The sequence below is a fragment of the Melospiza melodia genome, chromosome 1, assembly GCF_035770615.1.
Source record: "Melospiza melodia melodia isolate bMelMel2 chromosome 1, bMelMel2.pri, whole genome shotgun sequence".
NCBI classification, from domain to species: Eukaryota; Metazoa; Chordata; class Aves; order Passeriformes; family Passerellidae; genus Melospiza; species Melospiza melodia.
In genome coordinates this window covers 122,808,190-122,832,977 of record NC_086194.1, presented here as the reverse complement: position 1 = coordinate 122,832,977, position 24,788 = coordinate 122,808,190, and the positions used below count along the sequence as shown (strand labels likewise).

The following is a 24,788-nucleotide window of genomic DNA, read 5'->3' as shown; positions in this document are numbered from 1 at the left end:
TTTTAATCAGTCACACAGAATTTGTGGAGCTAGAATTTCAATTGAAATTAGCACGAGCTAAAACCTCAGTCATTTATTTCTCTGAGAGCTCCCCCTACTTTGCCAGTCTGATAATGTGCCCTGTTGTCACAGAGTCTGGCACAATAAATCAGCCTGAGCACTGAGCAGCCTGGCATGGGACTTGCACTCAGAGCATGACTACTGGGAGCAGGAGGCACTGCAGTTGGGTTTGCATTTGCTATACGTGCAAAATCCCGGGGCACAGAGCAAAAGCTGAAGGAGTATAAGGAGGAGTGTGCCAGCCTGGCCAAGAAGGTACTGGGAAAGGGGCAGGGAAAATGCCAGGCAAGCCCCTGCCCCCAGCCTGGCGGCTGACCCAGGTCAGGAATCGCTGCAAACTGATTTCTAAGCCTATGATCAAATGACTTGAATGACTGCCTAACCTCAGCTGTGTGCAAAGCAGGGGGAAGGAGATCAGGCAGCAGGGAGGGAAGCACACCCACCCTGCGCAGTCTTTGGAGAATTTAGCTGGGCTTTGTGCTACAGGTAGCACTGATGCAAAGTTGCAGCCCTTACCACAGTTCTTGGAAATTTTTCAGCAATGCTACACGAAACTGCTGTGGTGTTATGCTATTTTTCTTCCTAAGATACTTGTTGAAACCTTTTGTTAAACAAAGTCTTTAAGACTTGTCATTTTTTAAGCTTTTTCTTTTTTAGGCTCACAATACTTTGGGGATTTTGACTGAAATGTTGTGAGGCAAACTGATTCAAGCTCTCTGCAGTCTAACTGTCCCAGCCTGTGTGCACAGAGTGCAACAAGATTTGTGTTTTCCACCTCATTAAACTGACAGCAGAAATTAGTTTGTGGTATTAAAGACTAAAAAGTTAAATTACAGCTACACATGTCCTTTATGCAATGGTGTGTGTGAAAGATGTTTGATTTTAATGTTTGCTATAATGGAGAATTTAAATTGCAATGTTTGTCAAATCTCTAATCTTTGTTTCAGAGTGGAATATTAATTATGCTTTTAACTACGAGAGGTAAATAAAATGAGCATCCACTGCCTGCCTAAGGGTAAATTGCAGATTACTGACAACGTGACGTGGCGTACTAAATGTCAGTTTTGTCAAACAAATTTAGAGGAACAGTTAAACTATTAGCTTCCTGTTGTTACAGGGGTGTTTTTTTGCAATGAATGACTGTTCCTAGCAGCAGGGGCACTGTACCATATGGAACACTAACAGAGCTAAATCGAATAAGCAAGATGAATGAGGAGATAGCACTACAGACGCACTCAATTAGTTTATAACTGTCTATTAACTTCTGTTGGTGGTTTTGAATAAACAATAGATTAACCATTACACCCCTTCTCTTTCTTTATGAAACCAGTAGAAAGACAGTTCAGTGAGGGCACAGAGTGAGGAAGAAACTGAGCAGTTTCTATCTTTTTATTTTTACCTCCTGCTTCTTTATAACTTGTGTGGTATTGGCAGTACCTGCAAGTAACAAATGCATTAGATCCAAGAAGCAAATCAAAATATTTCACGTGTGGTTATGTATGCAAAATAGTTCTTCAAATTATCAGGAGTTGCTCTGCCTGATTTTTTTAGGACCTGGTTTATTAGCAGGGAAGCACTAGTATGGCATGTGAACCTAAGCCAGTCATTGCAATTTATTTGGCAGTTAAAATATTGTGATAGGGCAGAAATAAAATATTATGAATGTGTCTGCCAATGTGTCTGTACCCCAAACTACTTTTAGACCTGAACTACTTGGAGCAGGTAAGAGGTGATGCATTAATGTGCCCCTCACTGCTAGAGTCATTGGAGTCAGGTTATTTCCTTCTACTTTGAATCCTAAATAAATAAAGATAATATTTTACTATCCACAGGTTCCACTGTAAAATATGGGAGAGAGATGGAAACCTCCAGAGGGTACTGAGCTTACGTCTTACATACTGTGATATTTTTGCCTCTTATTTAATTTAAAATTGTTAGCAAAAAATACCTAAAGACCATTCAAGCTATTTCATGTCACACTTTCACATTAGGTGTTCAAACACCTAATTAGTGAAGATCTTACCTCTGCTGAACCTGAAATCCAAAATATCAGGCGGAAAAGGTGGGCAGGGTAAGTTAAGAGAGGGGAACTAGATGGAGGGGATAAAATAATAAGTACAGCAAGACATGATTAGCTCCCACTCTGTCAGTGAGAGTGATCAATGACTGCCATAAGCATTGTCATCATGTGATTGCTTAAAGCTCAATGCTTTCAGACATAATCCTGAATAGAGCTCAAGTTACAAACTTCTCTTTAAATTCTTAGCTAAGTTGAAAATCCATAAGTTTATTCTGAATCATTGTCCCAGTGCAGCACTGAGGGACACTCTGCCCATCTGTTGGATCATCTTAATTGAGGAATTTACAGATACTTGGAGACACATTTAAATTTCATCCAATTTTCAGCCATCTTGCTGTTTAGCAATTAGTGCTACTTAGTTCATTATACCAATAGGAGAGGTAGCTGGGAGATGTTGGGGAGGTGCAGGTGCTGTGGACCCAGAGGAGATCTGGTAACATGGTACTTGGGGAACACAGGACATTAATTAATAGAAAACTTGAATCCATTAGGAGTACTGCACAGAAATAGAGTTGTTTCAAAATGCAAAGCTTCCATTTCCTGGACCAACCCTCCACTTAGGTGATAACATTCATCCTGCTGAAATCCTTTCAGCTGTCAGCTGAATGCAGCACTTCTCCATCTTCTGTGGAAAGAATAACACTGCTGTCAGCCTACTGCTAACTTCTTTCCAAGATCCATTTTACTGATCAGTGAAGTGGTTTTTGTCTGTCCCCTTACCATACATATTTCACACGGAGTGATGTAAGTTTTAATTAGCAAAACGCCATTAAATATTTAAAACTCCTCAGGTGAAAGGAGTGATGTTAGCAAAGTGGAAAAATAGCATGAGATTCTTTTATTGTATAGGAACATGAACTTCATAGATCCTAGTGGAAAAAAATAAAGAATTGGCAGAGACAAATTCAGGCTGGAACTGCAGAGGGCCGGTAAGTTGTCCATGTCAGATTCAAGCCACAATATTAATACATTCCTATCTGTAGGTCTTTTGACATGCAAAAGATAATTTACCAAGTTATGCAGACATTTCTGTCTGCTTCTGGCAGAGTAAGGTTTTTTTTCAGTTTTCCCTGCACATGGCAATAATTCATAAACTTTACCTCATTTCTGAAATGAGCTGTCATAGTAGAGAAAATACTGGTTTACTGCCATTTTAAATTCTGCCCAGTCTTATGTCCAATCTGATCTAGATGTCTGTGTATCTTATGAGTATGGATTTTGGGAAAGCTCTTGTTTATCTAGCTTCTTGCTACCAAAACTTCTTATCTAAATTCAGCTAGAGTGTCCTCACCTGTAACTCACCTATGCCAAAATACTACTGCAATGCCACTGCCCACTCTCACTGTTATTTTTAGTGTTACAGTGTTTTAAAGGAGGGCACTGTTTAAATGGTGAGCATGTGTCCCTAATGAATTGCACAGATGTCCACTTATCTGTTTTCAAGTTGCTTATTTCCTTGCTGTTGAAGAAACTATCACAGTACTATTTTTTATCCAGTGTTTGTAAGCTTAAAGATGACTAATGGCTGTTAAAAATTACCCCCTGATGGAAGGTAATGTCATTCCATGCAGTGACTTGCATGAAACCACATTACCCTCTGTCGGGGGGTAATTTTTAATTACTATAATGCTCTTGCAAGTACCCATGGTGCAGCACTGAGGTCATCTTTTCACTGAGAGGATTCCATTACTTAGTTTACTGAGTGACTGAGTTTAATGGATGTACAAGAGATCCTGCTTTTACATTTGGTCTCAAACAAGTAAAAGTTAGCAAGTAGAAGCCTGGTAGCCTCTTGGAAGAGCACACCTTCCTTCAAGGGCAGGAGTGGAATGTGCTGTTCTGAATTCCTTCTTCACATAATTGTCTACAGAAGTTGGCTTTAAGGGGTCTTGTAATTTCCCTCCTTTTTAACAAGTTGTCTAGATAGGCTAGGAAATGTCAATCTATTCAAAACATTTGTTTGACATCTGATCCTAAGGTACTTATAATTTGAATCACACAGTATGTTAAAGAGAAATTGCTGTGATCTAGTTCATGAATGTGGGAAACTTGCCATTGTGTATTTATATTTCTTTAGATCTGGAAAATAGTCACAACACTACAGATATTTTCAGGTACTTTTGTATTATTACATAGCCATATATTCTATTATGGCTTACTTACCCTGCTTTGTTAGAAAATATACCAGCACTTGTGCCAAAACATGGAAAGACCCTGTTCCACAGTAAATGCTATACTATTTTAGAAGCATTCCTGCTCACTGCTTTTTGTTTTCAGTCCAAAGAAAGATTTGGCTAGTGCTCCAGGAGGATAAAATATCCACATATTCCCAAATGTTATTGGCTGGTAGTATTGCCTTGCAGTTTAATCTCCTGCTAACCTCTCTCTCCCTCTAGTTTCTGCTAATGGGGCTCCTACCCAGACCTGTCTCTTGACCTAACCTGCAGTTTATTACAGGCACTAAGCTACTCCCTCTCAAGTACCCTCTCCCAAACCATGAAGAGCTTTGTCACAGAGAATTCTTTTCTATATTATTCAGTAAAATCCCAGAAAGGATATTATTAACCATTACATTCTTCAGTGGTGCAGAATCATTTTGATTGAGGTTTTGCTAAGGAGGTATGCTTTGTTTGTTAACAAATTATGATGAGTTATTTTTTGTTGGGTTTTTTTTTTTAATAAAGAACAAGCAGTTTGCTTTGCAACTGTCACAGTTTGTATCCTTTCTCTGTAAATGATGAGTTGGAGAGTTAATTTTAGTACTGACACATTATAGCTTGGAAACGTCACGACTGTCTGTTATTGTAAAGGAATAGTTTGTTATTTTCAACACAAATGCCTGTTAGTTCTGTTTCTGGCCTCAGGGCCACCTCCCTTCAGCCAGATCTCTGTATCTATAAATCTCAGTGTACTTACTGTATTACATCACTACTATAAACTGCAATACTTCAGTATATTTGGAATACTGGACGGTGTATTGTAAAAACAGCAGCTATCATTACTCTTAAAATTGCAAATTCTAACTGACTGATATTTTTAATGATATAGTAGGTTTTTTAGTTGTTTGAGGTTGATGCCTTTTGAAGAACAGCACAGTACCTAGCAGCTCTCTTTTTTTACACATATTACTTTTTGTGATGGATGATTTCATCAGGGGAAGGGCTATGACTATTTGCTGCTTTGACTCTGCTCAAAGGAGCTTTACCATGCCAGCTCTGTTTAGAAGTTTCAGGTTTTTCCAAGGATAAAAGATGTCGTTCTCTCTTTGAAACTGTATTTTCATAGAATTAAGAATTAGATTTGAGTACAAGGCATTCATTTTTCTTTTGTGTTTCTTTGACAGAGTTATAGAGTTAAAGGTAGTGCCGTTCCATGCAAAATTTGATGCTTCAGTCTTTGGGGATTATCATTCTGCTTGTGGGTGGCAAAGCTCTGAGAGAAAATCCTGTATTATATGCAATCATTAATTAAAATTCTTTTCAAATGTTAAAGTTATTGTGGCTGGAAAACCGATAGTATTTTTCAGATGAAATTGTATTAGAAAGATTTAAAGAAGCTTTCCTGGACACCTTTCTTACATCTTTTAATTAAGAAAGCCTTTGGTGTTAATAGGTTCACGTTTGCCAGAATTAAAAATGAAGGTATCTAAATATTTGAAATGTTCTTACCTAAAACCACTGTGGTATGCAGCTGTATCAGCTGCCCTTTCCAGCATGCTGTAAAGAGCCCCTAAAGTGGATTAATCAGCCTTCCTTGCCATACAGGCCTCACCTTAAAATCTTCCTTATGAGCCATTGAATATTGCACAAAAGGCCCCAGCACACATACCTGCTAAAAGGGAAGTAGGAGCTGGACAACTTCATTAGCATTTTATACAGGGGACAGATGACAGTTTCTCCCAGAAGTCACATTCTGCAGCGTGGGATAAAATTGGATTGAGCGTGCAGCTGCATCTTGGGCTGACCAAACAGTATCAGCCACACAAGGTCTCAGCTGGAATGCTTCCTCCTCTGGTTGTGCCTTTGGATTAGCAGCAGTCCATCTGCCACCACGCTCCCACTGCCAATTAAATGGTATTCCCATGGCTTGGGAGAGCATTGAATGGTTTACAAGCTACATGCTGCTAAAGATCCTCTCTTTAGTGCCTTCCTTCCCACACTGAGCACGGAGCACTGCTGCATTAGAGCACTTCCAGAAATGCTCCAGGTGTATCCTCATGCATACCAGTAGTTATTCTACCTGCCCTAAGAGGATGGCCCAATTTCAGCAGCCCCTTAGGAGAAATTACTTTCTTTCTTACATGACTGAATATTGCCTATTCTGAGCTTTTAGTCAGCGACTTTTGTTCAGACAGATTACTTCTTGTGGAAGCAAAGGAAGATAAGACTCCTAAAAGACTGATTAAAACTGTGCATTGCATGTTTTGAACTGCTGAGGTATAGTGAATATTACAGAAGTCTCGAAGGAGGGAATTTCTTGAAAAAGTGAAAGGCACATGATAGAGTGTAGGTAGTGCAGAAAAAGTTACGTGCAAGTTTGTGAATGCTCAGTTCCAGCACTAGCAAATATATGCTACAGGCTGCTGCTTGTAATAGGATTCAAAGAGGAAAAAATTATCTATTCAAGTGAAGGCTGTGGATCAAAAGTCAGCAAGGAACTCTGTCTTTCACAGAGGTCATTATATTCAGGAACTGAAGAAGTACCTGCCACTGCAGGACTCACACAGGAGCTAGGTCAGGATGCTCATCTGTTTACCACAACAGCTGGACTAACACAACAGAATTTGTCATCAGCAGAAAGCCTTTTGTTCTTTTGTATCCCACTACTGGGGATCAGCAAAGCAGTGAATGAATTGTATTAGGTTAAGCTTGTGAAAACCTTTCCTTTTGATTCTGCAGTACACCACTACATATATTTAATTATATGTTTACATATCAACATGCATTTTTATAATACATATAATATATACAATACATTTACGTATACCTAAATAGAAAATATGCTAAACATCCCTTTAAAATATGCTAAAAATCGCTTTTAAGGGATTTTCAGAGAACTTTAAATTATTTATTTTGATGACATTTTATTTCCTTATACTGGTAAAGCCAAATGATAGAATGGTTTGAGTTGGAAGGGATGTTAAAAATCTATAGGTCAAAACGCCATGCCATGGTCAGGGATACCTTCCACTAGATCAGGTTGCTCAAAGCCCAATCCAGCCTGGCCTCATAGGACCATGCCTTTCACAAGCTTCCTTCTTTTGATGGATATCCAGCAGACAATTTGCCCTCATATACCTGAGTTTCTGGCCAGTGAGAGAGGGATCTACATAAAGGCCTAAATACCTTAAAGGAAAAACATCCTCTGTATTTAAAACTGTCACATATGCTATTGCTTTCTATTAACTTGAGCCTATGTAACCATAGAACTAACTTGTTAGATGCTGTAGAGATCCAGGGATATGCTTCCTCTGGGACTTGCTAGACAAATTTTCTAAGCCCATAGTGCAAGTAACAAGATATTTCACACAGCAGACACCTGTTCATACCCAGATCAGCCTCAGGTAGAGATGCACTGAGGGGCTGGGGATTTTCTCTTTGTGTGAGGAAATGTTTATGTGGCAGATAGACTTCTAAAGAAAGACATTTGTCTGGCCATGCTTAAGGACTTTGAGAATATCATAGCAAACCTCATGGACAGAGCTAATGTATCTTAAGAGACACATCTGCCGTACATCTCTGTAATTCCTCATATTCCTTATGCTTACAACACCTCAGAAAATATGGTAAAATTTTGGTGTGGGCAAAACTATTCCAAAATAAATTTGTATTAGTTTAACACTGCCTCTTGTTTTGGATTGTAAAAGTGAGGGATTCTGGGCACCCACAGTGCATACTATGCCTGGGAGTTTGAGGTTCTACTTAAACCTGACAGCTATGGGATAAGAAGGTGTTTTCTTTCATCATTAGCCAGCCTTTTCTAAAATGGTAATTAGTTTCAGGAAGAGAATTTCAAAATCTGTCATGGATGTGTTCCTGTGAAAAGCTTTCATGTTCATGTTGTCTGGCACTGCACATCACACAACTACCTCCTCCTGAGTAGGTCCCAGTGTCATCTGTTTCGTTTTTTAATTCAGATCAGGGGATGATATGATGGGGACAAAAAGGAAAAAGAAAAGCTGTTGAGACAAAGGGGAATTGCAATGTCAAATGCAAAATATATGTTTTACAAAATGTTATAAATAGGGTATTCTTCCACCTTGTGCAGTATCTTTAATATGCATCTACACTACTATGGAGAAAAGTCTGAGCCCAATATGATATACACATCTTTCATTCATCTACATAGGTTCCTTTAACATTTTAGATTTTGAAACAAGATCAGGTATGTATATTAATTTGCATACAAAAGAACCCAGGTAGTCCTGTTTAAATGTAGCTCTGGGGTGGCTTAGCCTGGAGAAAAGGAGGCTCAGGGGAGACCTTGTCATTCTCTACAACTCCCTGCAGTGGGGGGAGGTGGGGTTCAGCCTCTGCTCCCAGGCAGCAGCACAAGAGGACACAGCCTCAAGCTGTGCCAGGGGAGGTTCAGGTTCATCAGGAAGAATTTCTTCACTGAAGGGGTGGTGGAGCATTGAAATGGCTGCTCAGGAAAGGGGTGGAGTCACCATCTCTGGAAGTGTTCAAGAAACAACAGGATGTGGCGCTTAGTGCTGTGTTTTAATTGACAGGGTGGTGGTCAGTCAAAGCTTGGACTTAATGGTCTTGGAGGTCTTTTCTGACCTTAATGATCCTGTGAGTCTAAGTAAAATGGCATATATGGAAAAAAAAGATAAAGCGTGAGTTCTGTGTAAATTTTCATTTCATGTTCTTCAAACAGGATTAGCTGAGAGAATGAAGTTTCTTTTTAGGAGAAAGTATTCTCAGGAAAAAGGAAAGGTCAGGTGTGTAATTTTCCTGTGACCATACATTTCCAGTAAAGGATTTCTTCAAAGACTTCAAATACATTATTTTAGTAAGCTTGAAATACTGTCATAGAAGCCTGTAAAGTAGTGTAATGCCGTTTTACATTTATGTACAATTAATGTAGCAGAAATTAATACAAATAAAACATAATAGAAAATTGAAAATTTCATTTTCATTTAAATAAGAACACATTCTTAATACCATTTTAGAGAATGGTAAAACATAATTTGTCTTTTTTCATGGAAAAATTTTACATTCTCATTATGCAGTTCAATGTGAATATAACTAGCTCTCTAATGAAAAAGCTTTATTGGTAAAAATATTTGCACAAGCTTCAGTCCTTATGTTAGAAAGGTGGATAAGTGCAAGTGGCAGAAAATGATGCTGAAAGAATGAAATAATTAACTAAAAGGAATTTATATCTATCATCATAATTAATTATTTGACTTTGTAATTTAGCTAGTATTATTCTGTATTGGTTCTGACTGCATCTTACATGTAGGACTATTCAAAGAAAAGGCTCAATTGAGGATTGTTTTCAAATCTGTAATGCTTTAAATCCCCATGTCTTCCTTTTTATGAAAAAGCCCTATTACTAGAACACTTAACGGGAATTCTGGAAAAATTTGGATCCAAAGGGAACCATGGAGGTCATCTTTTCTAACATCCCGTTCAAAGCAGGCTTAGAACAAATCAAGTTGCTCAGGACATTGTCCAGCAGGGTATGAGTATTTCCAAAGATTGAGATCCCATCTTTCTGAGCACCTGCTCCACTGTTTCACTATTGCAATGATGACAAAAACTTTATTAAGCTCTAACGGGAATTTCCTAAATTGCAACTTATGTCCAGTGTGTCTTGTCCTTTCACCTTGTTCCTGGAGTCTAGTTCTGTCCCCTCCATATGCTCCCATTAGGTTGTTAAAATAACACTAAAATCCTCTGTGAGCTTTTTATTCTCCAGGCTGAGCTAGCACAGCTCTCTCAGTCTCTCCTTGTCCAGGATTTGTCTACTGAGAGAAATCCAGGCTGAATTCCTTGCTCAGTCACGTTACATTTAAAACTCCATTTCCTTTTCTGTCAAAAAGGCCTTCAAGTGTTGCAGCTGCGCTGCTGGGTTCTTCCCCCTGCTCATAAAGGATTTGCCATACTTTGAACTCCTCCATCCTAAGTGGCACCCTGATCCTCAACCTGCAAATAATTCTACATGGCTGCTCTAAACACTTAAGTCAATAAGTCTTTCGTGAAATGAACAGATTCATAAGCATTTGCCTTGTAATTAATTTGTGGAAAAAAAACAAGTTTTAATATTCTGTGTATTTTTCCTATACACTCCTATAATTCAGGAGGACCTGTAGGTCAGTTAAACATTGTATTCACTATTTTCTTTTTTAATTTGAGGATCATAAGAATCAAACCACAAATAAAAATTCATATTGCAAAATTGATAAATCTTGTAACAAATTGAGAGAATTTGTGACTTCTCATTTTTCTTTCCTTTGTTTAGCTGAGAAGAAAGGGACAATTTATTGCCCAGTTCATTACTTACAGTTTTCAAGATTGTGGTCAAGATTAGATAATAGTAAATTATGGGAAATATTGCTGTTTACATCTCATTACTGTTTTATTCTCTTGGGGAGGCAGAAGGTTGTTGGATTTTCTTTTTAATTGTGTGGGTGCATTTTTTGAAGACCAAAGCCAGTGACTAACTTGAGCCAAAAATAGTGCAGCCAGCAGCTTTGCAGACAAAGAGTTCAGCCAGAGCTTCTCCAATTGTCTTTTACTGCCATAGCCTAGAGCCTTCCCTGAAGAACCTATCAATCACACTAGAATGCTTTGAGGTCCTCTTGGGTGGACATGCAAGAACTAAACTGTAACCACAAATTTAACTTTCTCTGAGAGCTAAGACAAGAGTCAGCCCATTTTAAATAAATGTTGTTACATTAATCTGGTGCACCAAGGCATAGCTCCATTTTTTGCAGTCAGTCAGTCTCCAGTGTTCCTCCTCTGCATCAACAGATTGTCAGTGCTGTGCCTCCTTTGACCTGAGGTGTTCCTGGGTTTGATGCTATAACCCTCACTTGCAGAAACTCAGATAATCTGATGGTGGAGTTCATACAAAGCAGAAACTGAGAAAGAAATAAGCAGAGTTTTTTATGATGTCACTGTAAGCAAATCTCAAAGCATATGCTGGATACACGAATTCAAGAAAGAACGCTTAGGAGCAAAAGTAGATGAGGTGTGTGTTTCTGACTGCAGCTGTACCTTACTTTCCCATCATCTTTTCCTTCTCATTTGCCATTCTCTCCATATTCTCAGACACTGTTTCTCAAGTTATGCCATACTTTCCCCGTGAGCTACAAGTGATACTGGGATCTTTACAAATAACTCTTCTTCTTGGCTCTGATCTCTTATGGGGCCAATGAACCAATCTGCTGGTAACAAAAAAGTGCAAAAAGACCACCGAAGTTCTTACATGCAGTGAGTAAAAAGCCAAGTTAAGAAAGAACCACAGAAATCAAAACTTGATTCTGTTGATTCTAATAAAAATCAAAACCGTTTTTGTTAACCTCCACCTTACTGTAAAATATTTGCACTCTTTCTGCACCCAGTTCCCTTAGCTCTGTAAGTCAAAGGAATCCTTCTCCCCACCCCTTTACTTGTATTCTTTTCTCCTTCTCTCTTCAGTCAGTCTTGGTAGTGTTGGAATGTCTTCTTGGTCTGAAAGTTCTTCCAGTGTCTCTGTGGCGAAAAAATGAAAGCAACAGTGAATGAAAGGGATGAAAATTAAATTCTGTGGTATCAAGAACATTGTTTCCAGAATCTGAGCATCATCACAGCATTTTCTTAAAGTCTGTTCTGTTTTCTTTATCAGCGAATGCAAGAGCATGATGAAAATGAATTGAATAATGTTAGCATTTGCTTTGAAGCAAGAAGCTGATAATTAGAACAAAGAGAAGGCACCTAAAAGAAATTAAAATAAACCACCTCTTTGTATGTGAGGTAAAAAGGCTTATGCACCCTTGGCTATATTAAAATATTCTTGTAATCTCAAAATCAATCTTCCTATGTCAATGCAAAATAGATGTTAAACTTCTTAGGACAAAGAATAATTTATCATCTAATACAGAATTGCATACTAAGAGATCATAAGCAAGGAACTACACAATTCAGTGTTATCCTCTCACCTTTTGCTTTTTTATAATTCTCCTAATAATTATTTTTCCTGAGGTTCTTCTCTGGAAATGCTAGTCCTTGAAGTGGGGACAGCTTGTAAAGTATTTCATTAAGTGTTCCCTCGTTCTTGCTGCAAAGTGTAGTGCTTTTAAAAATATTTGTCCAAACCTTATTTCTTGTCTGATAGAATATTGACAGAACACAGTTTAATGTCACTGTGAAATTGCAGTCTTGAGCACATTGCATTTAAAAATATAAGACATATAAATGTTAAATTGATTAACAGAAGCTCAGGTGACTTTACTATCACTAATGCCATACTGTTTCTATTTCATTTCCTTATTTCATTTCAATTGCTTCATATTTGTGGCTCAGTCCATTTGGGGGAGCTAGAAAGGGTTCTGTGCAGTTTTGCTGTATTGATAAGAGGTGTTGTCATGGTTTGGGCCTGGCACAGAGCCAGTGTCCCCATGAGTATACCCTCTCCCTGGTGTCTGCTGTGACATGTGACCAGGAATAAGCAAAGCAGGCTCCAGCTTAGAAATAAAGAAAACTTTATTACCTAAACTACAAGAAAAGAAGGAAAAAAACTATAAGGGAAGAAATTGAAAACCTTACAAAAAGCACTTTCCTCCTCCCCACCACCAAAATTTCCCAATCGGATAGATTCCCCCAAATCACCAACTGCCCAGTCTGGCACCACCCTTTAGGATATTCAAACTTCAGTCCATGAAGAGGAGAGGAGTCCTTCTTGCACCATAGGCTTCCCCTGAAAACACGCTGAAACCTCGTGTGCTTCCATGTCGCTCAGCACCGCCCGGAAAGTCCTTTTGCCATTTGTGACATCTTCCTTCCATGCCCAGTGCTCTCACCACTGTGCATGGACCAGAGCTGCTTCTAGGGTTGTCCTTTAAGGATACCTTGTCTCACTCCAAAAAAGGCACAGTCTCTGCTTTGGGACATCTGTCCCCCCCCATTTTTTCCCACCCCCTGGGGCCGAGGGGTCCCCACAATGAACCCTCCTGGTTCTGAGCCATTGCCTCCCCCTAAATGCAGTCTCTGTGTCACAGGAATAAAACTGGTTCAGTCTATGGCCAACAAGAAAAGTCCAGCCAAAAGGCCGCTCCAATCATCTCTCTCCCCACTCAGCCAGTTTTCTCCACTTCCCTTGGGCCAGGTCCTTATAATCTCATCTCTTATCTCTCTTCTTACTCAGCTCCGAGGAGGATCAGCATTTCTGCGAGGTCCCAATCATGAAAGAAAGGGGTTAAAAATTTCAGTCTCTGTCTGTCCCAGAGCTCCGGCACTCCCACACTCGCTGCTGCTCCGGCTGGACACCTCCTCCTCGCCGCATTCCCCCCATTCTCCTCCTTGGCCAGCTGCTATCACATTCCGTCATCGCCGGCTCTCTCCTGGGAGGGGAGGGGGGAATGGCTGCCCAATGTCTCTTGATGCTCCTCCACCCTTCCATCCTCAAGGGCCTCCTCACCCCCATCTCTGTCCAGCCCCAGGCCTACCACATGGCTGCCCCTCCCCCGCCCAGCAGCAGCGGCTGGATGAGGGAGGGCGATCCAACCTCTTTCCCTCAGAGTCCCAAGAGGAACTCCCAGGGCCGAAGCTCTGGTTTTTAACCCCTGTGTGTTCTCAGAGGTGTGTCCAAACTCCACTGGCCACACCAGGTGCCAATATCAAAATCCAAGCACCCATTGGTTTGACCACAGCATCCCAGAATTCCCACTTCTTCCTGGTCAAACCACCACAGGTGTAAAATAGACTAAAATACTAATTACTTGTAGTTACAGTTATTTAATAACACCTAAGGAAAGTTAACCTTTTAGTTGAATTGGATTTGCTATTGAGGTTCTGAAAATTTGTTTTCTGTAAGGACTTTTTAACAATAAAAAGCAACATAAAGAGTACAAATGAGGCATTGGGGATTCTAAGCATCCCCAAATAAAGAAAAAAAAATCTAAAAATACAAAGTAATATTTTGAATTTTCTAATGCAGAGTAGAATAATACCCAGTGTTACCAAATGTGTACCAGCTCACACACATGTAATTCTCACAATGATATGTGATGTGTGGGTTTGTCTCTGCCTTAGAGAACCCATTGCTGAAGACAGGAAAGCAATCACAGTTATTGAGAAGAATTATTTTGTTATTCAAAAAAAATAATTTCAGCATAAGTTGGAAAAATGTATAAAAAAACTCAAGAAACAAGGAACAAGTCTGTTATCTTTGCACTTTTTTACCCCCTTCCTGTGGAGAACTTTTATCACATTGCATCTTCATGCTGAATGTTGCTGAATCAGTTATGCTTATTAAATTATTTCAGCTTGAAGCAGATTTCCCAAAATTAGCTATGAGTTTTCTTTTAGCATATCCTAGGCAGCCAAAATAGAGGGCAAAGTAATTAATTTAATTTATATACAAAAACTACTACTACTAGTAATAATAATAATAATAATAAAAAAGTTGATTAACACAGCTGGTATTGTAAGTAGACTAAAAAACTCAAAAAAAGTGAGTAACTCTGAGTATTAGAAAAACAAATAATATATTCACATCCTGTTTCATGCATTATCTGTTGAAGAGATTGTTAATAAAAAAATTGTGGAATCAAATTTTGGAAAAAAGTCCACACTGTGTCTGTGATAGTGGCCAGTGACAGACCTTCAGCTGAATACAGAAACAGAGTGAAAGAAAGGTAATGCATTCACTGTCTCCACTCAGGCCTTAATCAGATTTTCTTGTACTGATTGTAACTTTCGATATCTCATGAGTCCTAGTGCTGATGTGTTACAATATTTTCAAAGAATATCCTGAATTGAAAGGGACCCACAAGGATCATTGAGTCCAACTCCTGGCCCTGCATGGGACACCGCGAGACACACATGTACCTGAGAGCATTGTTCAAACACTTCCTGAACTCTGCCAGGCTGGTGCTGTGATCACTTCCCTAGGGAACCTCTTCCAGTGCCCATGCACCCACTGGAAGAAGGTTTTCCTGATGTCCTACCCAAACATCCCGTGGCACAGATTCAGGCCATTCCCTTGGGTGCTGTCACTGGTCAGCGCAGAGCAGAGATCAGGGCCTGCCCCTTCCCTTCCCCTCATGAGAAAGTTGCAGAACACAATGAGGTCTGTCCTCCATCTCTCCTTCTCCAGGCTGAACAGACCAGGTGACCTCAGGCATTTCTCACACAGCTTCCCCTCAAGGCCCTTCATCATCTTTGTTGTCCTCCTTTGGATACTTTCTAATAGCTTAATGTCTTTTTTAGATTATGGTGCCCAAAAATGCAAACAGGACTTAAGGCAAGGCAGAGCAGAGCATTTTCTGGGTTTTGTGAAAATACATACTTTTATATTGTAAAAAATCTATATACTCTCTGCTTCTGATTTTTTCATTGTTGAGAAATAGAAATTCTTTATTAATCTCTTAGTTTTCTTCATGTTTATTATATACTTCTAACATATTCTCAGTTCAACTGCCTCCTTTTTAAACTAGGGACTTCTTATCTATAGAAGGATTACTGCTCTTCTGGTAGGATCTGCCCCTTTGATCTTCCTATCACCTCTCTGTGTATGTTCTCTACTTTGTGAAAATCTGTTTTAGTTAGGCATGTGTCAGAACTGCATGCAGTGTTCAAAATGTGGAAACTTCATAGATCTATACAATTGTTTAATCACATTTTCCAATTTGTTCTCTATCCCTTACATAGTCATTTCTGACTTCTTTTTGCCTTTTTGACTATACATAGTGCTAAACTTCTTGTCTTCAAAGAATGAGTGGCTATCAGATTTCTTTCTTCTGTATTTTATGAAGTCATTTAGATGCAATATTTTGTGTGTATAATTAGGATTATTTTTCCCATATGCATGCCTTTGTATCTTTCAACACTGAATTTCACCTAAAGTGAATATCCAATCACTCTGCCCCATGAGATAAATTTGTAGTTTTTTAACCCTATTTCTAATTATTACTACAATTTAAAAATTGTGTTTTGTTGAAAAATATTCTGGGCATTTTCTAGGTCAGTGTGTATATAGTAAATAGTGCAAATAACATCATGCACTTATATAGGTTAGCCACTAGTAATGTGAAAAAATGACCACTTAACCCTACCCCTTGGTATCACATCTTTCCAACCAGCTGCTAAAGCATTTTACTAAAAGAGCGTTCTTACCATTGTTTCCTTTAGAGGTTTGGTAAGCAAACTGTTAAAAGGCTTTTTATAACTGTAAGTACACTGCACTATTGGGTTACATGAAAGCCCCAATCCTTTCTTCATCTGAACCATTTCTATGATTTGTCCACAAGCAGAGAAGTAAAATTTAAAACAAAGAGTATGTAAGAAGCAACTATTTTATCTTGAGTTACAGTAAATGCAATAGGTCAGTGCATTGATTAAAATTAAAAATTCAGCCCAATTACTTAAGCAGCACAATTAAAAATTTCATCTCTGTTTGTTAATATCTTGGTGACGGTGGTGTGTTGCTGGAGCTGTGGAAAGTGGCAGCATCTTGTTTCTCCTTTTTTTGCCTGGTGAGCAGGGAGGCATGCTGAGACAGAAAGGAGAGGACCACTCAGTGTGGAATGGGGAAGTAGGAGGTTTTTGATAGATTCAAATGAATATGCTTTTCTCATTGTTCCTAAGTTAAAATGGAAAGCACGTTTTTGGCAGGGCCTGAGTTCATTTCAACCCCAGTCACCTTTTTTTTTTTTTTTTTTTAATTTTTTTATTTTTACATTGTTACATTCCTCTAACTATGGCAGTGTCCCATTGTGCCTCATTCTTTGTGCCCAGTGCTTTTTAAACAGGAAGAGAAAAGGAAAGCTAGGAGGAAAATGACAGAAGCTGACAATGTAGTAGCAACTTAGCAGTTGTTGGAGTTGGTTTCTGGGAGGGTTTGAGGGAGGAGTCACTGGGAAGGAGGATCTTGAGAGAGATACTGAGTTAGGCTAGCACAGGTTTTACAGAGTGGCCTTTCAACAAGGAGGCACTGTACAGGAGAAGATGCATCATTGGAAAGTTTCATCATGGTGGATAAAATGGGGACAGATTTTGATGAGCTGTTTAGCTTATTACTTTCCTGGACTGTCTTTACTAATATTTGTAACAGAACAGAGTAAATGATACACAAAATCCTGCACAGTTTTGCAGGAGAAGTCTGTATTTTGTCTGCTTTGCATTTTAACCATTAACCATTGCACCAGTTCACTTATTTCTGTTTCTTGTGCCTTGAAATTCCAACAGTTTTTAGCTAGCCTTGAGATTTTTCTGAATATCAAGCTCCTCTTTCCTGGGGCTGATACAGTACATTCTCTTTCCTCATAAAGTAATAGTAACAGTATTTGTGCGATAAGCTGATCTTTTTGCTTTCCCTACAAAAATAATTTCATCCTAGGTAATCATCCTGGGAGCTTCCATCTGTTTTATGTTTTCCCTTTGATTGTAGATATCTTTTCCTTTAAGAAGGATGAAACATCAGATAGTAGCTATGAAGTGTCTTTTCCATGAGTGAGGATGATCAAATATTTAAACCTTTTTTTTCCCCCAAAATTTACTTCAAATATAGGAGTATGAGTGGTCGTGGAGATGTGAGGTGCCACGGTTTTACGAGTTTCTTAAATCTTGTATAGCTAGACCCTCTTGGGGATTGAGAGATCCAAGGAATGGATGAGATGCAGAGACTGCAGCACTGCAACACTTTCAGCAAAATCTGAAAACTGCAGATGCTAGAAATGTTATATTCAGCTAAAGTTTACTTGACTGAGTCCAGTGGGTGTTTTTGTTCACAGTACAGAAGTCTGGCTGGTATTGCTCTCTTCCTGAAAGTTGTTTCAGATTTGGACTTTTCCCACAAGACCTATTTCTGGAATTAGATTCAGATTGTGAAGTACTGTACAGTTGTTACTGTCTTAAAAAATAAATCTGCTTTAGCTTGATCATGGGACCCAAGGATTGGAAGGGGAGTCATGCATGACTGCCATCTAAATATACTGCCTTCTAAGGGTGAAAGAGGAAAAAGAATATCCATTTCATGTTACCCTTTTGACAAGCCTCTCCTTACAAAGGACTTCCATTAAGTTATTCATGTATTAAGTCTCAGATTCTACTTTGAATAATATACTGCTTATTCATTACAATTAGATATGAAGGAAGGGGGAGATTGAAGGATGCAAAGATCTAAGAGTTTTGTTTTACTTATGGTACTCAAATGAAATTTAACTGTCTCTGATATGAAAGACTTCAGACCATGCTCCCTTGTGCATTTAAGCACTGTGGAGTAATAAAGAACTGGTTTTATTATAAAGTCTACAGACTAAGCAAAGACTGAGGCAAACAGAGGAGTCTCCTGAGCTGGGATGGGCAAAGGCGTAACACTGCTCATGGCTGCAAGTGCTGCAGCAGGTGTTTAAGGCAGTGTACTTCATTCCCTTCCAGTCATGGGGACATGCCCTTGGGAATGGGCTGGCACTCTGTCAGCTTAGTCAGGGCCAAGTGCGACCCTTAACACTTTTCTGTCCAGTGACTCAATACTATGCCTGCACTTACTATTCCTGCTTTTATTGTTAGCAAGCCTTTAATTTCAAAGACCTCTTGAGCTGTATTCATTGATTAAGATACTGCTGAGCTTGGTACTACACTGGTACAGAACACATCCCCAGCTCCTGCCCAAATGGCTTCTCATCTAGGTGAAAGGTAGGGGATAGCAGGTGCATGGATGGGTAGCATGAGGAGGCTGAGGCAGTACTGATTTGAAGTGAAAGAGTGAGCTATCAGTCAGGAGAGTTACAGAAAGCCCCTCCTGTGTAGCATGAGAGGAGACAAATGTTTGAGAATCTAGGGAGGCTGGTGTAAAATTTTGTCTGTGGTGGGAACTATCTTTTCATACTGAATAAGAGTTAACAAACAGAAAGGCTTTGAAAGTTAGCATAAGTTGCTCGTGCTTGATATATTCAACCTCTAGAAGTAGAAGGAGCCTAGGTGAGATAATAAGCTCCTGTAACTTCTAGTTGAAGATATGTAAAAGATCTTTCTGGCAGATGAATATGAACTGGCTCATTGTGTTTTCCACAGAGGAAAAGTCATTAAATTAACAGACAGGACAAGTAAAGTCTGTGGAGCAGTTGTGGTTTTTTTAAACCCATACCTTGAAGATACTCTACAGAAGGAATCTGGAAAATTTAAATTAAGGGTGAAGACAAGAACTTGGAGAAAGGCTTGGTCTCAGACAGAGTCATGGGCCAGGGAAACAAGCCAAATAATCATGGGATCTGCTATCATCAGGATCACAAATGCCTCACAGAGGCTGAAGGAAAAATCAAGAGTTTTGGACATGTTGTTTTGTGAAATAGCTAAGCATAACTCAGGAAGAGACAGTGAGGCTTTAGACTGGAGCAGACAGATCTTGAAAAAAAAAAGAGGTATAGGCATCCAAGGCAATTCTATAGTGTAATGAATCACTATTGCAGTATCAGATTTAAGATCTTGTCTCTGACACACCACTCCTGCTGAGAAGCAACTAACTCATGACTAATTCTCCTGAAATCAGGAGTGACAGAAAATAATCTTTAGGAATACAAGTCAATTTGAAATGTCTCTTGAGTGTGCAGTATGTATTCAGAGCTCCAACACAGACTTAACAGCATTATATAAACTAGATTCTTGTTTTACACAGGGTCTCAATAAAACCTCTCCAGACTCTTCTATGCACGTGAACATTGGTACTGATTTGTCATTTCCAGTGAAATCTGTCTTTTCATTTTTATTTATGTGTTTAATCAGATGTAGCCTCCGATACTGGGTGTGGTTCACATCACCTTCATATCCAAGTAGTCCCCTTTAATTCAGTGGTGGTCCCCAAGGATTAAGGTGCTGTTGACCATGTGTCAGTGGACTGGCAACTATCCCTTGATTGTCAGACTGAAATGAGATGAGAGCAAAATAAATTGAAGGTTCCAGAAATGCAGAAACAAATGTAAATGTTAATTAATAACATAGTCACAAACTACAGTACTGATGTGAACAGCATGAAAACTATGTCTGCTTACTGAGAGTTGTTTTTCTCCTTTTTTTTCTCATCATTCATTTCTTAAGAAAATTGGCTAAGAAGCGGAAAGAGACATTGAGTAGTACTCGGCAGGAAATGACAGTGATGGTGAATTCAATGGATAAAAGCTACACTGAGCAAGGCACCAACTGTGATGAAGCTTTCTCTTTCATGGACACGCACAATCTAAATGGGAGATGTAAGTTTTTTCTTTTCTTTCCTTTTCTTTTTCTTTTTTTTTTTTTTTTTTGAAGGTGAAAGAAAGGTGCAAATGGTTTTTAAAATATTCCTCATTACTCAGTCATGGAAAATCCATGGGACCAAGAGTTTCCCACTGTGCAGCACATTGCAGTGTCTATTCAAATGAGCAAGACAGTCAGACATCAAGTATAGACTTCTTTAAAAATAATAAGGATAATTGAGCTTTTTTCTGTCCATCCTTTTCTTCTGCAGAAGAGCAGTGACATTACTGAAACAGTAGTTTTACCTTTCTCCAGTCTCCATTATGTTGAAAATTTTATATCTTTCATGCTGTCCCAAGTCCTTCAAATGCTTCCCTTGTTCACATTTTTTTGACAGTACAAATTTATTTTTGAATGTAATAACTTAATAACAATAATCTGATTGTCTTATTATTTGCAATTCTAGATTATGCTCTTTCTGTTGCTTGTGCAAAGCAAGAATCAGTTGATTTATCAGTTCTGCAGTTTCAGAAGAGATTCTCTAATATCCTGGACCTTCTTGGATCTACCCTGAAAATAAATAAGATTTGGGTTATAACATTTCTTGTATTAGAATTTTAGTCAAGGTCTCACTCCTGTCAGAGGGTTGGCACTAAGAAGAAACCATGAAAAAATAATGCTTTTTTCTAATTGTTTAAAAGAATTACTAGGTTCAAAAAGTTGGGTTTTTTTATTTTGGTTCTTCAAGAACCTCAGGGTTTTTGTATGCCAGTGGTTTTTTTAGCATCTTCCTAATTTCTCAAAGATTAATTTTTTTCTCAAGTACTAACATTATGCAAGACCCAGCTCCCACTCTTTAATAGTATGCTTAAGAATTTATCTTTGATGAGCTCAATTGTACAAACACTCTGTGAGGTTTATACAGTGAGACTTTTCTCAGCAGCATTAGGCTCAAAATTTGCAATGATAATTTGCATTTGAGTTACTTTTGAAATTGGTTTGAAATAGATCTTTCAAATCAGACCTGTCTTTCTGGTGAGAATATACCCCTGCTGTTAATGAGATTGCTTATTTTTGTGAAGAGATCAAGAGGTTTTACTTCATCTTCCATCATCATGGTACAGTTTTCCAGTGGTGGTACTGAATGGTCATAACTGCAAATGAAACTGAATTAGTTCCTAGGACTAAATCCTCCTTATGTTTAACCACCTCAAACCTCTTTGAAATTATTGCCATAACAAGTTTTTTATACTGCTCGAGGGCTAGAACCTCTAATTGGACTTTCCATAAGAAACATGGTCACCAGAAGGTGCGCCCTGACAGTCTTCAGAATAATCTTTGTGTAAGACCTTGTACACAACAGGTTTAGAGCATTCCTACTTCCTATGAAACTTCATTACCCTGCCTGCATTCTCTACCTAGCAAGTTTTATTACTACCTGCAGCAGCCCTGACTTCCACTGATCTCTGTATCCATACCCAGAAGAATCACACTGTTCTGACTGTCAAGGAAATGTAATCTCCTCATTCTGGAGGAATCAAAGGGACATGGTCTCAGATATAATAATTTATATGATAAAGGATAAATATCAACATTATTTAAACCAGTTTTGAGATATTCCCTTATTAACATGGGCTAGTAACTGTTTGCCCTGGAAGATCAACTGGAAAAAAGATGGATGAAAGCCAGCAGGAGTAATCTCACTCCTCACCCAGCAGATCCTGTCTTCCTCAACTCTGTTTTGTTTCACACATTCGTGTTAGTCTGTTTACAGGTATCCAGAATATGCTTACATTCCCTGGTCAGTCTGAATTTGAGATGAGTAGACAAGCAACCTAGGTGGAATTTGCAAGGAGCTTTGCTTAAAAGCCTCTAATGACTCCTTAGCTGAACATCCTGCAAAATGTTGTGATTAACTCCTGTTAAATCTATCTGTGTTTACAATGGTAATTTGCATGATATTTGTGTACTAGGGGCAGACTGAACTTAATTTGTCCCCATTGGTCTTTCCCATTGGTTTTACAAATGGTTAAATTATTAAATTCCAATGTGAGCATTGGTCCGTGTATCACTCCCTGAAAACATTTAAACAAAGAGTAATATTCAGGGTCTATTAGAATCTCTATGCACACTATCCACCTGTCTAAACAAATCAAATAAAAAAAGGAGAGGAAAAAATAAACTACAGTAGAATATTTGCATACGGTATTTACAGTGTTATAAGGAAAACTTATTAACGATCAAAGCTTCTGTCAAAAACACCTCTTGTCGTTGTGATGTTTTGTTTCAAGCATCAGTATTCAGTCTAATTTTGTGATTTAAGGAGTGTATTTCCCATCAGCAACCAAAATGCTTTCTCCAATGACACTTCTTTTTAGAGAATTGATCAAATTCAGTGAGCTATTTCATTCACTAGACTTGCCTGGTTTTCCCTAGGTCCTGATTCCAGTGCAAGAAACACAGCAGGATGAACTCTTAAGTCAAGTCAATGCCATCTGCTGTGTCACTCAGCTTAAGTAGCTGCATATCATATCTCTGTCTCTAACCAGCTTTGTTTCTCTTTGCAGCTGTATCTTCACCATCTTCATTTACAATGAAAACTAACACACTGAGCACAACAGTGCCTAATTCTTATTACCCAGGTAACCAGTTTTTTTCTTGTTTCCACCTTTTATAGACCTTTCCATAATAAAAGCATTCATATTTATGTAATTATACCTCTTGCCATCAACATTTAATGTATATATAAGAAACATATCATTTGCTAACAGCAGCTTTCTGAAAGAAAACTCAGGAACATGTATCAATCATTTACTGTTCTCTCTCTTTTTACCTTTCCTGCATTGACCTGCTTATGATGTATGACAGATCCATTTGTGCCAACTGCAATTTTAGGTGAGAACATTTCCCTTTATCAACATTTATTGCTGAAGTAATTTCAGAAGTTGCAGTTCTTGGGGAGCAGACAACAGTATGCAAAATGCTGGAGCTTTCTGCTAAAGGGAGGGGTGGTAAACTTGGCTACACTGAGGTGCTAAGGGCAGTTATCAGGTTTGATTACTACTGTCATAGTGCAAGTCAGGGGAGAAAAGACACAAATAATTTTAACAAGTGGATTTGCAAGGAAATGTTTATGCATGTATTTGGAGTGACACAAAAGAATTTGATTATCACAGCAATTGAAATAGTTTTCCTCATTTTTTTCTGTTTTATCTCAGAAGTGAAGAGTCACTTCTTAAAAATAACTTTTTTTCCTAGTTAAACTGCTCAGGATACAGAAAATCAGACAAAATACAGTTCAGGCCATCTACCAGCTGTCATGTCTTCTGACAATTCTGCAGACTTTCTGATGTGCTTGTCCAAAAGTGAAGTTTCAGAGAGGAGATGTTGTTTTGAACAGCAAAATCATAACATGACACTTAGAGTATATAGTTTATTATGCATCAGGTGTCACAGGGGTGAAATAAAACAGTAAAACTGTAGGTTAAAAACATACAGTTAGAGTGTAAAGCATTTCCACTTGTAATTTAGGAAAATCTGTTATTGTCCAATGTCAAAAAGAGAGAGTTTTCTGCACAGTGATAAGTAGTAAGCATGAGGTGCTATTGCATTTCCAGTGCTTAACTCTAACCCCTTTGTGGCTTGTTTTCATTTACACCTCCTTCCCATGCTAACTTTAAACTAAGCAGGGGCAGCTTTTTAATAGTAATTCAAAACATAACAGTGCACTGTAGCAGGAAATCAAACTACTTAAGTGTTAAGCCTATTCATTTACTTGTTTTCCAGTCCATATTTTCACAACAAATACTTTCTTTTCTCCTCTTTTTTCTTCCAATCACTGTAGAAAAGTTAAGACCCCTTATCTGATTCCTGCCCTTGAACTTTAAATTAAATAGGCTTACATAGACATAGAGTGAAGCATATAAGAAGTAAAAGTTTAGAAAGTGATCTTTAAATTTTGTTATTGTGAAAGAATATTTAGTGCAGTGCACTTCAATGTGATAACTTTGAAAAGGAACTTTGCTGGTTTTATACATTATGTAAATCTGGAAGAAGGTAATGGTAGTGAATGTAACAGTGTAATAATCTGCATGCAAATGAAATTTGCAGTGCCTTTTAACTGCCTGAGATGTTAGATTTTTTTGTGTGCTTTAGCATTCATTCAGCACTTCATGCAGTAGATGTTCTTTCTGACCTTGTGGGTGGGCAAGGAGAAAAGTACTATTATCAGGAGAAAAACTTTGAGATTTCCTATCTGTATTACTTAG

At 38.4% G+C, this 24,788-nt stretch overlaps 1 protein-coding gene across 9 annotated transcripts in view; it reads left to right on the top strand.

Moving 5' to 3' along the window:
- The window catches only part of PTPRM (protein tyrosine phosphatase receptor type M), a 441,289-nt gene that overhangs the window by 327,088 nt on the left and 89,413 nt on the right, over positions 1–24,788 (top strand). For 4 of the 9 annotated variants that reach the window (XM_063166391.1, XM_063166378.1, XM_063166369.1 and 1 more), the window contains 3 exons: positions 20,386–20,537; positions 23,088–23,162; positions 23,389–23,415. In XM_063166391.1, the coding sequence (XP_063022461.1) occupies positions 20,386–20,537; positions 23,088–23,162; positions 23,389–23,415 (254 nt within the window). The remainder of the gene's footprint in view (positions 1–20,385; positions 20,538–23,087; positions 23,163–23,388; positions 23,416–24,788) is intronic. The other 5 variants (XM_063166383.1, XM_063166371.1, XM_063166413.1 and 2 more) reach the window with 2 other exon arrangements.